General features: G+C 41.6%; 1 protein-coding gene across 1 annotated transcript in view; it reads left to right on the top strand.

The window, feature by feature from the left end:
- Positions 1 to 16219, top strand: part of unc13ba (unc-13 homolog Ba (C. elegans)) — a 142582-nt gene that overhangs the window by 120273 nt on the left and 6090 nt on the right. Inside the window, exons 31-35 of the mRNA XM_020595042.1 lie at positions 1353 to 1430; positions 1601 to 1678; positions 10079 to 10105; positions 13722 to 13810; positions 13904 to 14041. Coding sequence (XP_020450698.1) covers positions 1353 to 1430; positions 1601 to 1678; positions 10079 to 10105; positions 13722 to 13810; positions 13904 to 14041 — 410 coding nt within the window. The remainder of the gene's footprint in view (positions 1 to 1352; positions 1431 to 1600; positions 1679 to 10078; positions 10106 to 13721; positions 13811 to 13903; positions 14042 to 16219) is intronic.

Genomic DNA, 16219 nt, shown 5'->3' with positions numbered 1-16219 from the left:
AACAAAACTTTCAGTTCATTATTAATGTGAGGCGACATTAAAAGAGACACAGTTGCAGAAAAAGATTAAAAAGACAGAGTCATACAACAAGAGGCAGCTGTACTAAGGAATGCAGGCAGCTATCTGGCCACTTGTTTAATGCATGGATAGAAGAGAGCCAGCTTGCTGATTTAGCTGAAAGTAGTGAAATCTGTTAAGCAAGTCCAAGATACTGTGATGCAACAGGTTTTGCCATGGTCTTTCCCCAAGTTTCCATCACAGTGAGTATATTTACTTGCTGACTTATTTTAGAGTACCCTATGGAGTGTTCATTGTAAATAAACATGGCATTCGCTGTTTTTTCCCGAGAGGCGTTGGGTGTCTCCTTAAAGCCTAACAAACATGTCAGATAGTTTCCTTACCTCATTAAAATTTTCAATGTTTACATCAGCTTGCAGACTTCCTGCTCTCTTTTACTGGTGCAGCGCTGCTTTTTACAGCCCATTATGCAATCAGCTGTCAATATGCAGCATTTTATATACTGTAGCTGTGAGACATAATACAGCTGATGTGTGACTCATTATGTACAGTACTATTGTGTGATAGTAGAGGTTTGCCTGCTAAACCGTTAACTCTGTCTAATTTGATGCATGGTGAATGCTAATGGCAAATGGATTTGGATGCTGTACAGTATCTTTTATGTCTTTTGTAGTAAAAATTATAATGAAATTTATTATCTTGGCAACAAGAACATTGCTTTCATCATGGCTAAACAAGCTAAGAAGACAAAGCTTAAAGAAACTGTTTAATAAGAGAGATCCAGATGTTGCTTGTGTGCCACCTACTGTCTGATTGGCTGGAGAATGATTGCAAAACCAAAAATTAGCACATCATACTTAAGATATGTCAGTACTTTTTGCAATCAGGCATGATTACAGCAGCCCCAACAAAACCAATTTCATCGCTTTTAATTTTGGCTATCACATCGGACCTAGCTTCCTACTAAAATGATTATTTTGTTTAAATTTAGAGGACTAAAGTCAAACAAACAAGGATTTGAGACGTCACTTGTACAGGACTCGTGAGATTCTACCCACTTGAGACTTGAAAGCAAAAACATTCAACTCCAAGTTAATTTCCTTCACAATAAATGAGAAAAATTAGAGAGTCAGACAGGCCTTGCAGACTAAAGACTGATTTTGATTTGTTCCAAAAACAGGTTTGCATGAAGCTCCTTTGGCAAGACACAGTGTCAGCTGTCACAGTGTGAATATTTGGTACTACCTGAGCTCAAACAACAGAGTTTCTCAATGGACTGAACAAATCGGAGTGAAAGAGTAAATACCTAAGAGTTTGTTATCTTGTTTCCACAGACGATCACCAAAGTCCTGCTGCAGTACTGTGCCCTGCTGGCCAAGAGCTTCCCTTCCTACTGTGACAAGGAGAAGATAGTGAGTACTGCAGCATCGCCACCGCTCTCATCTCTGCTTTGGAGAGAGACCAGACACTCTGAAAGCTCCACTCTCTGTGGAGCAGATTAATACTTTAGGTGCTGCTGCCCACTGCTGTAGCTCTTTAACTTTTATCTCTGCTGTTGTCTCCCTCGCCTGTCTTCTTCCAGCCCTGTGTGCTGATGAACAACATCCAGCAGATGAGGGTCCTGTTGGAGAAGATGTTCGAGTCGATGGGAGCAAAGCAGGTGAGCAAACCAGATGTACGCAAATGTACCACTTGTTCTGCACCAGTGGTTTTTAATCACCTGCTACAGAGACCTGAGAGTCTTATGAGTCTCATTTCAACCTACTACCAGTGATTTCACTAATCTTTCTGGTTCAAGGTCAAACTGTTTAAATGAAAACTCTTTCACAACTGACAACCTCCATCTTTCACCATAACATTCCTTAAACCAGTTTAATGTGACTGTATCCATCAGATTAATTGAGAAAGCAGTGTTCAAACTGTATATAAAAGAACCTTCTGTGGCGTCACCCATTGGTTTTCTAACATTAAGCCTCAATATAATTTAAGCAGGTGAGTTATATAAAAATTTGTCGGTGTCCATGGGCAATGACTCCCTTTTGGAGCCAGCCTCAAGTGGCCATTTGAGGAACTGCAGGTTTTAACACCTCCGCACTGGCTTCATTTCTCAGAGGGTCACGCTTGTGTTCAGATTATGGGGGTAGCAGGGGGTGCCTCCCCTAGAAACAACAAAATTTTAAAACTTGTTGCTGTGGTCATTGATGTACTCAATTTAGCTGCATTGAGGTTGTACCTATTTGTAGTATAAAATAGTACAATGACTGTACGGTTTTGAACATTTTAATGATGATGAACAGGAGCATACACAGTTTTGTTGTGTAGTGTATGTATGCAGCTCTTCCCTGGTCAGTGTGACTGATTTTATGTGCTGTCTGTATTGTGTATATGGCTCACGAGTCGCTTCCACGTGTTTTCTGTTCACCTGTATGTAATTCTTGTGCATAGATCAGTGATTCTCAGCAACCAGCTGCTGGACTGAACCTCCTGGCTGTGCATTCAGTACAGCAGCCTTTCTCTCATCATTTCTACCATGCACTGGATTTGTCTGTGGGGTTACAGACATTCATTTATTAGGCATTTGTTGAAATGTTGCCAGAAAAGCTCCAGTCAGTGAAACTAAACTAATTAAAACTAATCAAGATTCCTGCACACAACAGTCCCCTTCTTTCCTATTGGTAGTGGTGTATTCTGTTACACTGACACACCTATGTGGGTCACCTCACTGTCCTCCAGGTGTGACCTAATTACTGAAATGGAACCGTTTTATATGTATTTGGGTCTGTCGGTTGCTCCCCGAAGAAGCAGCAGAGGTGAATTTAAATGTTTGTGCTGAAACGTACTTGGCGTGTTTCAAAGCATTAGGATGACACTTAAAAGATGAGCACAGGGGTTCTGAGTAGTCATAACCTTTCGTGTGCAATGTGGAAAACCTGGAAAAAGATCTGAAAGCACTGTGGGTGGGAAATCAACAGTATGTGTGACTTTTCCATGATACCCTTATGAGAAGTCCCCCTCTTGTTTGTCCGCTGCTTTATTCACTTGACAGCTCAGTCTCACTTCAATAAAAGTAAGTATACGAATATGTTTCCTGAATATTATTAGTCAAGAGATCTCAAGATAATTTTAGCAGCATGCGATTGAGTGAGTGCGTGTCCGTCTCTCTACAGTTAACTGCTGAGGAGGAGAGGGTACGTCTAGGTTTTTTCCTTTTGCTCTGTCTCATTTCCCCCGTTGCTTCTTGAACACAAACATCCTAAATAAACAACTTCATTAAAGCAAAAATCCACCCTGAACCTTCAGCTGTCAGACCTCTTTTTACCCAGTAGTGTGTGTCTATTTTTAGGCTCATTCCATTTTACTCATAAACAAGAGATCAGCTTCCTCCTTCCTCCTCCTCCTCCTCCATCCTAGACTCCCAGTTTTCAATCCCAGAAAGATACTGTGGCTTTTCTTTCCACATGACTTAATTTGAGTAAAACAAACTGTGCTGCTTCTTCCCAAAAGCTTGAGAATGAAGAGGAACCTGAGGAGTGTGATGAGGAGGTGGGTCAGCTTTGTCTGTTTGTCACAGCTACAAAAGCTCAGCACAAAACTTGGGTAAAGTAACTTTTCAGTGGTTCTAACACCGATGCATTAAATTGAAATCCACACAGCTGGTTTTCAGATTTTCTTTCTCAACCAGTGTGACAGATTCCCTGGGAGTTTTTGACTCGTCGCACATGAATCATGGCTGCTTCACTCGGGTCGTGTTGTTCTGACTGGGTCACTGCCTTCATTAATGTTATTGGTTACACCTTTGCTTTTTTCTGTAAGTTTAGGTTTGAGTGTCTAAAGTCTGAAGAAATTCTCAAATTCATTTTTCTTTTTGTCATTGTGATCGGTCTTTTCCTTTTGAATGTAAAATGTATTGCCAGACGTACATGGATACACAAACATTACACACGCATGCAATAGCTGAAAATATAATTCCAGAACTATGTTCATTAATTTGCTGCTGTAAGAGGCTCCAATCCTTTGGGAAGGATTTCCACAAGATTGGGGAACACAGGTTTGCTTCCATTCAGCCACCAGAGCATTAGTGATGTTGGGTGATAAGGTCTGGCTCACAGCCTGCACTCCAGTGCATCAGTTCATTTCATCAAAATGCTTGATGTGGCAGAGGTCAGGTTTCTGTCTAGACCAGTCAGCCTCCTCAACACCAAACTGGGAAAACTGTTTCTGGAGCTGGCTTGGAGGCAGTGACTTGTTGCATATTGAAATATATATAAGACAGGGACAGACAGGGCAGTGGAACAGTGGTTAGTCCTGTCGCTTCACAGCAAGAAGCTTCCGGGTTTGAGCCCGAGCCGACCCGGGGCCTTTCTGTGTAGAGTCTGCATGTTCTCCCTGTGCCTATGTGGGTTCTCTCCGGGTACTCCGGCTTCCTCCCACAGTCCAAAGACATGGAGCTTAGGTTGATTGGTGACTCTAAATTCCCCGTAGGAGTGAGTGTGTGTGTGTGTGTGTGGTTGTTTGTCAGCCCCACCTCTCACCCAATGTCAGCTGGGATTGGTTAAAATCCCTCTGTGTCCATCCATCCATTATCTATACTGCTCATTCCTGAACAGGGTCACGGCTGCAGCGACACCGCCCCCCTCCACATCTCTGATGCCAAAACATCCATAAACCCTCTGGTACCACATGCTAGCAAAACTCTTAATGCATTTACAGCAGGCAGCTAAGACAGCCTCTCTCCTCTAGTGAGTGCTTAATAGACCAGGCAGTGGGCTGCCAGATAATTGAACTTGATAGTGTATAAAAGTGTTGTATTTAGCCGCCACTAAATGGCTTCTTCAAATGGCTTCGTTTGCCATCTGACTGTAGGGGCCTGGATAAGGTTTGGAGCAGCGGGTGAAAAAGATAAGTGTGGCAGAGCCTCAGCTGTTCTGGCTAATGGATAAAGTTACTGTCTCAACAGATGTTTAATGAGATGTTATAGTGAAGAAGCAGATAATGTTATGGGGAAGCTAAATGTACCTCTGCTACAGTCAGGACTTTTAAATGAGAGGCTATTTTGTGCATGGCATGTGCAGCAGTTGTAGAAGATGTACTGAGATTTTTACTTAAGTAAAAGTAGAAATACCACAATGTAAAAATAAAAGTCCTGCATTCAAGATGCTGAGTAACATGTACCTAAAGTACCAAAAGTAAAAGTACTCTTCATATTATTCTCTATCGCATTATTGGATTATAACTGTTGGTGCATTGTTGCATTTTGTTAGATCGGCTCGAACACAGGGGTGAGCGAGTCACAAATATGACGGACCCAGGTGGCTGACTTCTGTGCAAGCAGTGCTAAGTTTAATTACAGTGAAATATAACAAGGAAATGAATAATCAGGTAGAAGTGGGACCGGGTGTCGAGCTGCAGAAGTGAATACAGTCAGTGGCTGAATGATGAGGAGAAGACCGGGCTGCGGACGCTGGGACTCACTCCCGGGCTGGTCGTGGTGGAAAGTACTGAGGAAGAACAGAGTTTGTACATACAGTTAGTAGGAGACTGTGCATCGACCTGCGTGGTGGAGAAGGAGCCGGGTAGAGGAGGTCCGTGGTCCGGAGAAGCGACAGAGGCGAGGAGGAATGAAACAATGGAGCTAAAGACTGGAACAGAGCTAGGGCGACAAAACGTGAAGATACTATACAGTAAAAGAGAACGGGAAACAAACAGGCCTGATAACGCTAGAAAGAACTGGCAGGGGAGTGAACGTAGAGCAGGGAATAAATAGGGAGAACTAATCAGGTGCAGCTGGTGGTAATCAGGGGATATGAAGCAGGTGTGTCGGATAACGTAATCAAGGTAAGGGAGCAAAAACAGAGTGAGGGGAGTGAGAAGGCAGGCGCAGCCGGGCAAACCTGACACATTTGTCACCTTACGTTGCAGCTGGTGAAGATGGAGCGAATGTTAACTACCTTATACTATTATAATGTGAAGTACTGCTGGGTAACTTGTGAAATTCCCATTATGGATGAATCTTATGATTGTAGTGTTTTGATGTATTAATCTGATTCTGAAAAGTAACTGAATGTAGTGTAAATGTAGTGAAGTAAAAAGTACAATATTTTGTCTATATTTGAAACGTAGTTGAATCATGAAGTAGCAGAAAATAGAAATACTCAAGTTAAAGTACAGATACTTTAAAATTATACTTGAGTAGATGTGCTTAGTTCATTTCCACCACTTGTATTCATTATATACAGCTTGTGTAAAAAACTGTGAATCTGTGCCCTGTGTGTATGTTTTATCTGAAATGATCTCCAGTTTCCAAAACTGAGCCCAGATTTAATTGGACAGACTCCTTTTGCAGTTCACATGCTCCTGTATTGATGCTGTCCCTGTGTAATAGCTGAAGAAGTAAATGAAGCATCAGATATTGATTGCAATGGAAGAGGGCCCCTGTGATTTTCCTTTTAATATTCTTTAGAAGTTTTATTTGTGAAGGGGAGCCTCATGCTTCCTAATGAAAACTAGAAGACCCTTGATGCACACTGAGTATGCTTTACAAAACTGGTTTTGAAGTCTTATTTTATTTGCAGTTGAATTATTAATGAGGAAAATGTCAGGTTGTATTTGCAGGCTTAGCTAGAGCTATGAGTGTGTGTGCTCTTTCTGTCTTTGTGTGGAACTTTGTGGGGGCTTTAGACCATGACAGTGAGGTCTTAGTAGATATTTGGAAAGTGAGGACATGTTGTCTGGGCATTGTGAGGCACCCCAACAGCATCATCATTTTGTCTGGGAGCAAAAACCTGTTCACACAGTCACATTTTGAAGTCTTGGTTCCCATTTTGAGGAGATGTGGTTGTAATGATGAAGGTTTGGGTTCCAGGACATAAATGTAGGTCAATATAGTGTCTTCACTAGTTCTAGAGTTCAGTATGTGGATGCAGAGTGTTCAGCAGAAATGTGTTCTGTTCCAAAAATAAATGTCCCGTAGGGTGTCTCTCTTTTAAATGGCACTTTTTATATAGCCTCCCTTTCAGGACAGTGTATTGTACAGAATAGTTTCAGTCTTGGACAGTCTTATATCGATTTCTGAAGTGAACAAATCTGGAGTAGTGGCAAAATCACAGGTGTGATGTTACACCAGACAGTTCTAATAATGTGGATGTAATTGAGATTTCAGGACCTCTTGTGACTTCGCTAAATGAACACATGTAGACTGTTGTCCTGTCCCCTCCCGTCTTGTCCTGTCCATCCTCAGGATGACAACAAGGAGAAAGAGCAAACAGCCTTTAGTTTTCTGTTCACATGCCTTGGTTCAACCAGATCTTTGTGTTTTATTTGTTGTGGTGTGTTTTGTAAATTGACCTTCACTTTATGGCAACTCTATGTTTATATTGTGCTTTGCTAGAAATCCAATGACGTGCATTGGATATATTATATTGGATATATATATCTGCATATTATAGCTCCAGAATGCATCTATAATATGCAGAAAATGAGACTAAAACCAAACCATACTTGAGGAGCAAAGGCAGGATGTATTGATATGCGCTTTAATCCTCCCTTTTTTCACTCTCATCACTCAGCAGATTTTGTCTCCTAAAACTTTAATGGTGAGAATTAGGGTTCAGTTTTAGTGTGTTTATGCTCATATAACAGTTAACTGGTGGAAGTTGGTGGTAGTGGAAAACAGTTGTTTGCCATCTGTCTGAGTCCTGAGCCTGTGATGACACTGAGGAGGAGGAGGAGCAGGAGAAGGTCTGGGGTCTTTACAACACGTCGGCCCCTCCAGCGTTTCCTTTCCTTCCTCTTCTCTCCCACTGGCTGTCAACTCAGAGCTGACATGCAGTCGCCTCCCATTCACTTTGCTGTTATCGTGTGTAAGAGTGTCTGATTGTGTGTCTGTGTATTTTCTTTGCCTTCATCACAGAGTAGCATCACCACGTGTCTTCCCCATGTCTGTCTTTTTTATTTATTTATTTTTTTTTTTTGCAGCTTCACTGTTTTGGTATCCTCTTGTTTTTCGGGTGCAGCAGGCGGCTATTTTCAGTGACAAACCTCTTTTACAAACCCCACAGTGCACTACCTGCTCATCAGCAAACAGCAGACAGACACAGTTAGAGACTAGCTGGTGGAGAATTTAGCAGCTAAAGAGCCAGATATTTCCCTCAGGAGTTGGTAGAGATCAGAAGCAGATCCTAAAGAGAGTGCAGAGCAGTGTGACTCTAGATGAATGGTAATGTTGCTCTGTAAGTGCTGGAAATAACCAGCTGTTTGCAAACAAGTTCTCCATGCCAACTTAACAGGTGATGATATGTAACACTGTACTCTGGTTTTAGATGGAGTGAAATGAAGGCGGCAGGAGTGTGGGTGCTCAGGGAGGCAGTTAGAGTGAAAGCAAAGATCCACTGAGGGGGGGCACTGACAGTTCACAGATGGGCAAATAAAAGAAAATCTACAAGAAATGACCAGCAGTATTGCCGTCCGGTGGCTAAGGTGAAGGATAGAGCAGATATACAGTATTTGCCTTAATTTATGACACCATGATGCCAGAGTGCAGACTGTCACTCTTCAGAAGGTTTTTACTGCACAGTTCCCAGTCAGTTCCACACCAGTGCGTCCAAGATTCTACAGGTTTTCCTGTAAACTATTCTCACATTTCCACACCTTCAGCCACAGAGGGAGCCAATTATTAGTGAAATGATTTGGTGGCTGGAAGGGTAGACTGCCGTCTGTCCAGAGCTCCAGACATTTAAATCCCAATGGGGTATGCTACCAGTGTGCCTGGTGTTAATGATCCTAATGTGATTCAAGTGGGTGAAGTCACACATCTTGTCTGCTGATGTTCAACTGGACGCTATCGGAAGGTCTAGACTCTGTGTGTGCTTTATCCATGTCGCTGTCAGAGAAACGGCTTGTACCCTTAAATTGTCACAGCTTGTTTTTAGCTGTGCTTATTCGGGGGGATGTGAAGCTCCAACCCAGATATAAAACCTTAGAATCAGCCCAAAGGGATGTATGACGGTGTCGCCTGAAAGCAAAAATCATCTTTGTTAATCACTGTCTGGAGGAGCTAGAGGCTAACAGGGACAGTGGACCTAATACACAGTAAGAGCAACAAAGGGTGCATTATGATACGACCAATCAGTGACTGTGAATGAATGAAATTAAACTTAGAACTGTTGTGCTTTTTTTTCTTTTTGTTGTCATAATGTGCTTGACTACCTGATTAGCAACAAAAAAAATGAGCCATTCCACATTTAGGAAACCTGTGGGGACAAAAAATGGCACAGTTGGTGGCTGCTCTGCAAATTATTGGGATTTTGGTACAGATACAACAAAAGCAGAGTTTCTTTTTCATATTTATATTTTTATATCTTCTATATTTTTGCACTTTTATATCAAACATATTATTTAAACTTTTTTTAACCAAGAATGGGCTATTCTCATCTGATATACTTGTTTTAACTACACATTTGCATGGGCATTATGGTTGCTTTGTTTATTTAGCAAGGGGTGATTCTTTTAACATCTGACATGTAGTCCATATTTGTTTTTATGCTTCCAATTAAACACAGGCTATCCAGCAAAGTACATGAACAATGATGCCCACATTGCAGCTGTTTAATAAGTGCAGACTTTTGTCAGTATTTAAGCCACAAACACACACGCAGACATCCATCTCAGTTAGCCAAGAGTCTGATTAGTCAGTGTATGAGTTACCAAAAATGGAACTATCTTCCTAATAATTGCTGCTTGGGATGAAGCTAGCAGGCAGCAGTACCAGTACCAGTGTTTCCCTTTGTCTTGCAGCATCCCAATAAGCCAGAGGCAATAATCAAAAGGCTTTTATTAAAATCATCCACTCATCATTACTCAATCTACCAGACAATATAACACAACCCCACTGAAAAGAAACCTTTTTGCCTGCTCTATATCATAGTGTACAACTCTGTGTATGTGTAGGTCTGATGTTTTTTATTTTGTTTTAATCATTGATACCCTGCACAGTGATGTCTGTAGTTTAGTTATTTTACTTTTGTGTCTTTTCTTGTTTTTTCCTTTCTGTCTTTCCGGGAAGACTGAAGTCACAGCTGCCACAGAGAAGGTACAGTTGTGTGTTGGAGAGCGAGAAGAGAGTCAGACAAACATGTTACCTGTAAAGGACACCTAATGTCAGTCTGTGAGGACTGTGTGTATGTCCTGGCATGTATGTGTGTGCTTGTGTGTGTATTTCTCTTCTTAAGAGCATTTTTTTTCTTTGGACAAGCAACACAAAGGTGAGATCTGTGTTTTATCAGAAGTATTTTCATCAGTATTCATTAAGTTGTGCAAGAGAGAAAGCTTTAAGGCTAATGACTAACTGGCTGGTGTCACAGATGTAAGTCTGCTTAACTGCCCCACCTCCATTGAATTGCAGCACACAGCCACTTCCAAAAGCTTTTCTATGGCACCCTGTGTGCCAGAACAAGGCTGGTGAAAGCATAGCAGCTGCACTGATATTTTATATTTGCACACACTGCTCTTGATTTGTCTTCTTGCCCAAAACAAAGTATTATAAAGCACTGCTGCCTTGTGTTTTCATTTGTCTTTCAAGGACTCCTCACACACTCATAGGCACCTTCACCTTCAAATGCCTATAGACATTTCACTGTGCTCGATACTTGCACTTCACAAAAAACACAGATGGGCATTTAATTTTTGGATTTAGACCAAGACAGACTTATTCCGAAGGGACAGAGTGGACACGTGAACTTACTTAACTCGCTGCAACATTTCTCCATTAAAATGCAAGGTAATAAAGCACTGTCCCCTGAAAGTCATGGCCCCTTTGTAGTCCAGTCATATGTTGTGGCAGTTTGCCCAACATCTTCTAACTAATAAAGCAGTTCCACAGTTATCTATAGCACACTTCCTCCAAAGACTCTTTGGATGTTTTAACTTTTGAGTGTCTAGGCACTTAACATGTGGGGCATACTGAGTTCCAGGCAGCCTTTAACAGATTTACTGAAGGTCTGTTACCAGGCTCCTTGAGGCCAGTTCACCCTGCAGACTGCATGTCCAATGGACAGCTGAGCTTCGCAGAGTAGATGGTTGAATGTTTTTGAAAACAGCATGTTTTAGCATTAAAGCCCTTTGCATCTACCCAGTTATTCTGACTAAGTAGGCGTTTGCTTAAGTTGCAGTTGGTCAAGCTTAGAGATTACCACAACACCTATAAGAAAGTAACGGTCTCAGCGGAGGACGTGTGTCCATTCAGACTTGGTTTGCACATGCTCACGCAGTCCGCAGCAGAGGCCTAAAACAAATGAAACCATGTGTGGGGGTGGCCTTTAAAGTCTTATCTTATTATGTGTTTACCTGTCAAAATGCCTAGATGTTTGGCATAAGTTGCAAATTTTAAACCTTTTCATCAGGAAGCTGCACATTTCTTTTTTATTTGGTATTTTAGCTGAATTTTATGTGATCAGCCTCAAGATGCTGTGCTGTCAGTTCTTTGTATTACCAGCATTTTCTTTAATATAAATCATTCTAATTAGTGAAAAAAAGACAGTCATGCTTTAATGTCGGGTGAAACGCTGTCATAAATGATATCGAAAACTGGCAAATCTGCGTTGAGAAGTTGGTTTGTGTTGTCTAAAACCACACATGTGCCAAAAGCACATACTCTTTCTTTTACTCAGCTGCACTAAAGCTGTTAGTGTCCGTGGCATCCCAGAGTTCTAAAACAGGTCAGATTTATTTTGTGCTGTGCAGATTACAGAGACAAACTGGGGCCCCAGTTCCAGAAACATACAGGATTTACAATTCAGCCTTTCACTGCAAAAAGTGAAATCTAAGATGGAATTTTTTGAATCAAGGTGCCAGGCGTTTGGTTTTTTTCTGACAAGATATTTCTTCTTTCCAGACAGTTTTTATGTTACTGAGATTTTAATACCGGCTCTGAGTAACTTAATTCTCGAAGTTAGAATTAACAGAATTATAAAGCTGTTTGATCGATACTGAGAAGTGCAAAACTGCTTTGTATGAGATACATATACTTGTTTTTAGTCTTGCTGCACTTAAGATATCTATGGGTTCCTAAGACTAGATATTTTTATTTGTTTCTAAAAATCTTGGCAAGTTAACTTTTCCTGTTCTGTTGGCAGATATTTTGCTTATTTTAAACAACATTGCCCCATTTTATTATTTATTTTTCTTGTTTTGGAAAGCTGAGTTTTTAGGCAAGAGGACTGGCTGCAGTGCATTTTGGCTCCTTACACCCAGTGTAGGCAGGCGCTGAAGTGAACCTGGGCAGGCTGTTGAATGCATGTCAGACCTAGGGGTACTGTTTTGCACCTGAGCCTGACCACCGCATCAAATTAACCAACATTGATCCATTATATATACCTCTTATCCTGAGGAGGGTCACGGTACAGTGCTGACACTTAGAGACACACACCCACACTCACTCCTACAGGCAATTTAGAGTCACAGGTCAACCTTAGCTGCATCTCTGTGGAGTGTGGGAAGAAGCCAGAGTACCCAGAGAGAACCCATCAGGCACAGTGCTAACCACTGTGCCACCATGCCGCCCCTAATTAACCACCATTGTGAGCTAAAAATAGAAGTGGCTGTGAGGATTTAGACCATTTGTAAGAAGGCCTGCATCAAAACCTCCAAGGCCGTCTCTTAGCCTTTTCAGAGCAGTCTGTGTAACATTCATTCATATTTACCTGCTCTGTGTAAATGCTGAATAACAAAACAGTTCTATCTCATATGTGCATTATTGCCAGTTTCCTACTGTACTAAAAATGCCTATATAGAGAATTTTTAAAAACATCTTTAATCTATAAGAGCTCATGCCCTCAGAGGCTTGCTCTTAATTTATACTGTACAGTACATGTGTGCCTCTCTGTGCTTTCCGTCATGTTTATTACATGTTCACCAAATTCTGCTTTCTACTCTGATGAATTCAAGTTATCTCAAGGAAAAAGTTGAGGAAAGAGCGACAGCCTTCTTGTGTCAAAAGAGCTCCATTTTACTTCATACTTCAACCTCTCGTGGTGTAATTGTGAAGACCTGCTGGAGCTTCAGGAAGCGCTGTTCTCTTAAGAGCTTGGTCTTTTCAGCCCCTGTCAAATTGGTTTGAAGAGGCAAAAATGAGCTTGTCATCTGTTTCTCAAACTCCTCTCAGCTGAAATCATGTTTGCATTATAATCATTTTTTCTTTTCCTGTTTACTTATCTGTATGCAATCGTCATCCATGCACACAAAATATGCCCCTACTGTAAGTGACAGTGTGTGTCACTGATTCATACACTCACTGTAGTCGTCCACTGACACTGAGAAATAAATCACTACTGTTACTCATCTTGTCCACACAATCATGATGCATTTCTGGACTAGAACTTGATTTTGACTAATCTCTGACTGTGTATAAATGCCTATATTTATCCACATCATCATTATTGATATAATATTGGATATTATATTTATTTTTAATCACAATTAAGATAGTTTACAGTTTTAACTATACATATAGGCAAACCTTCTTTGTCTTCTTCATATTAAATAAAATTTTAGAAGATAAATCTAACATATAAGACACAAACACTGTATATAAGTATTTTGGCTGACATTATTCTTTCATAAAATTCACTAAGCTATGTCTGGGGGCTGTGTAACTGATTGAAATAACCTGCTACCTTCTTTCCCCTCCTGTTCATTAATGTGTGTTGTAGTTGGATGCAGAGGCAGCTGACATCCTCAACGAGCTGCAGGTGAAGCTCAGCACCTTCCTGGACAACTTCAGCACCTTATTTGCCAAGAGGTAAAATATAAACACACACACAAACAGTGTGGATGTCTGAGGGAGAAGCCTCCACCTGACTCAGATGTTTTCTTCTCCTTTCTCTCCCTCCAGTTTCCAGACTCGCATCAACGGCTGCATGCGTCAGGTGGCTGAGATCCTCTACCAGATCAAAGGCCCCCCCAACCATGGCACTGCAGAGGCTGACGCTGACGCCATGCTGAGGCCCCTCATGGAGTTTCTGGATGGGAAGTAAGTCCAAGCATGACACACAAGCGGCTCCTGCTGTCAGCTTGTGGAAGAAGCTGCAGGAGGGAGGCTCTAACTTTTTACATAAATCATGATACGTATATTAATACACCAGAAACTAATGTCATGAATGAACTGTATTGTGTACTTCAACTTTATGTGATTTTTGCTAGTTGACTGCGAAGCTCAGTGGGTAAAACAACTACATTCTATCACACTCAAATTCTCTGGGTTAAAGTGAGTCATTCGGGTTTAACTTTACCCAGTGCACGAGTAGAAAACCACCTATAACAAGAAGTCTCTCCCTCTTTGTAAACTCACGTCCCTATGTGTTACTGATTATTAAAGAATTTTCTTTGCAGTTTTAATTAGCAAATCAGTTTGTACAACTGCATGACAGTTTTAATGTAAAATGAAAAATCATATTTTCGTTTGGATAAATAACAAAACAGCAATAAGCATTAAAAATCCTCCTAACTTTAGGTGATTCCTTTTGGAATTAACCCAGAGTGGCTCAGATTTGTATTGTGCATAAATACTGAATTACTTTTGGGGTGATGCTTTATCCAATTTGAGGTCAGGAGCACTTGAGGGCAGCTTAGATCAGAGAGGATCATTGGGACTGAACTGCCTGCTATGGATACACTGTACACACAGCGCTGTCGTAAAAGGGCGGAGAACATACTCAGGGATCCACGCCACCCAGCTCACACTCTGGTCAGACACAAAAACTGCACGTACAGCCTCAGGCACAACAGAGCGAACAGTATCATCACACACAGAACAAGACTTTACAACAGCTTTTTCCCTACTGCAGTAAGACTGATGGCAAACATGAAAATGTGAGAAATGTGAGAATATATGTGCAATAACCCCTTACTAGACATGCGCAATAATAATACAGAAATGTTCCACAAGGTATTTGTAAGAGCATCTCATCAACAGTGTTCTCTTGTGGGACCTGAGTAACAGCAGGACATTCTCTACCAAGCAGTGGAAACAGGCCTGAATATAAACTGTGTTTTAGTATCTTATAACCCCTCACTGCCTCACCAATCATAAAATATACCTAGACTGTCTGTTTATGCATAAATGGCAAATAAAAATCTTGACTTAACACGATGTGCTAACACATTGTGTCCTGGTCAAGTTATTTGATTGACTTTCCAGCAAGAAATGTTAACACTCACTTCACACAAAAAAGGCTCTGGCCTTGAGTTACCTAGGGCCCCTGAACCCTTGGAGCCCCTAAATGACCCCTAAACCTGGGGCCCCTGAGATCCCCTAAGTGTAAGTATCCCCTAGACACTTGGGACCCCTGGGGGCCCTAAACCCTCAAAGCTTCTGTGGCCCCTGGGAGCCCCTAAACCTCCAGGGATCCTGTGGCACCTGGGGGCCCCTTAGATCCTTGGGGGCACTGAAATCCATCTATTTACTCTTCTCACTTCCTGCCTCCATCAGAATCTTGTCATATTAGCCATGTGATTACAAACGTAGAGTTTGTTGTGGCTCTGTAAGATTTGTTTAAGGGTTTAAAAGAGCGCTTTCTTACATTAAGTACATGGTTTTTCCTCTGTAATAATAGTAGTAAGATGTAGACCCTACAAATAAAATTTGAAATTGAATCTGAAGTGGTAGCCCTAGGGTTATGGGATTTAGTGCCTAGGGTTTAGGACCTTTATTGGCCAAGTATGTTACACACACAAGGAATTTGTCTCTGGTACAGAACAGGGGCACCCATCTGCGGCGCCAACTCAACCGATGGCTCCAACCATCGGGGGCAACGGGGGTTTGAACCTCCGACCATCCGGGTGGAAGATAGCTGCTCTACCCACTGACCCACAGTTAGGTGTTAGGGTCACGGGGGTTAGGTACTAGGGTTTGGATTAGGGTTAGGGTTAAACGTTAGGGTTGCATCTATTTCTCAATTTGCATGTCTTTTTATTAGTTTTGTATCTCTTTGTGTTTTGAAGTTATTTGATTGACTTTCCAGCAGCAGATTGTTTGAACAGTCACTTCAAACAAAGCCTCTGGCCTTGAGTTACCTAGGACCCCTGAACTACTGCGGGCCCCTAAATGTCCCCTAGATTCTCTGGGCCTCTAAACCTTTTGGGACCCCATAGACCCTTGTGGCCACTGGGGGCCCATAAACCCTCAGCTCCCCTCATGCCCCCCTATACC

The sequence above is a fragment of the Monopterus albus genome, unplaced genomic scaffold, assembly GCF_001952655.1.
Source record: "Monopterus albus unplaced genomic scaffold, M_albus_1.0 scaffold26.1, whole genome shotgun sequence".
Classification (NCBI taxonomy): domain Eukaryota; kingdom Metazoa; phylum Chordata; class Actinopteri; order Synbranchiformes; family Synbranchidae; genus Monopterus; species Monopterus albus.
The sequence above is the reverse complement of the archived record's forward strand: the minus strand, read 5'-3'. Positions and strand labels throughout refer to the sequence as shown.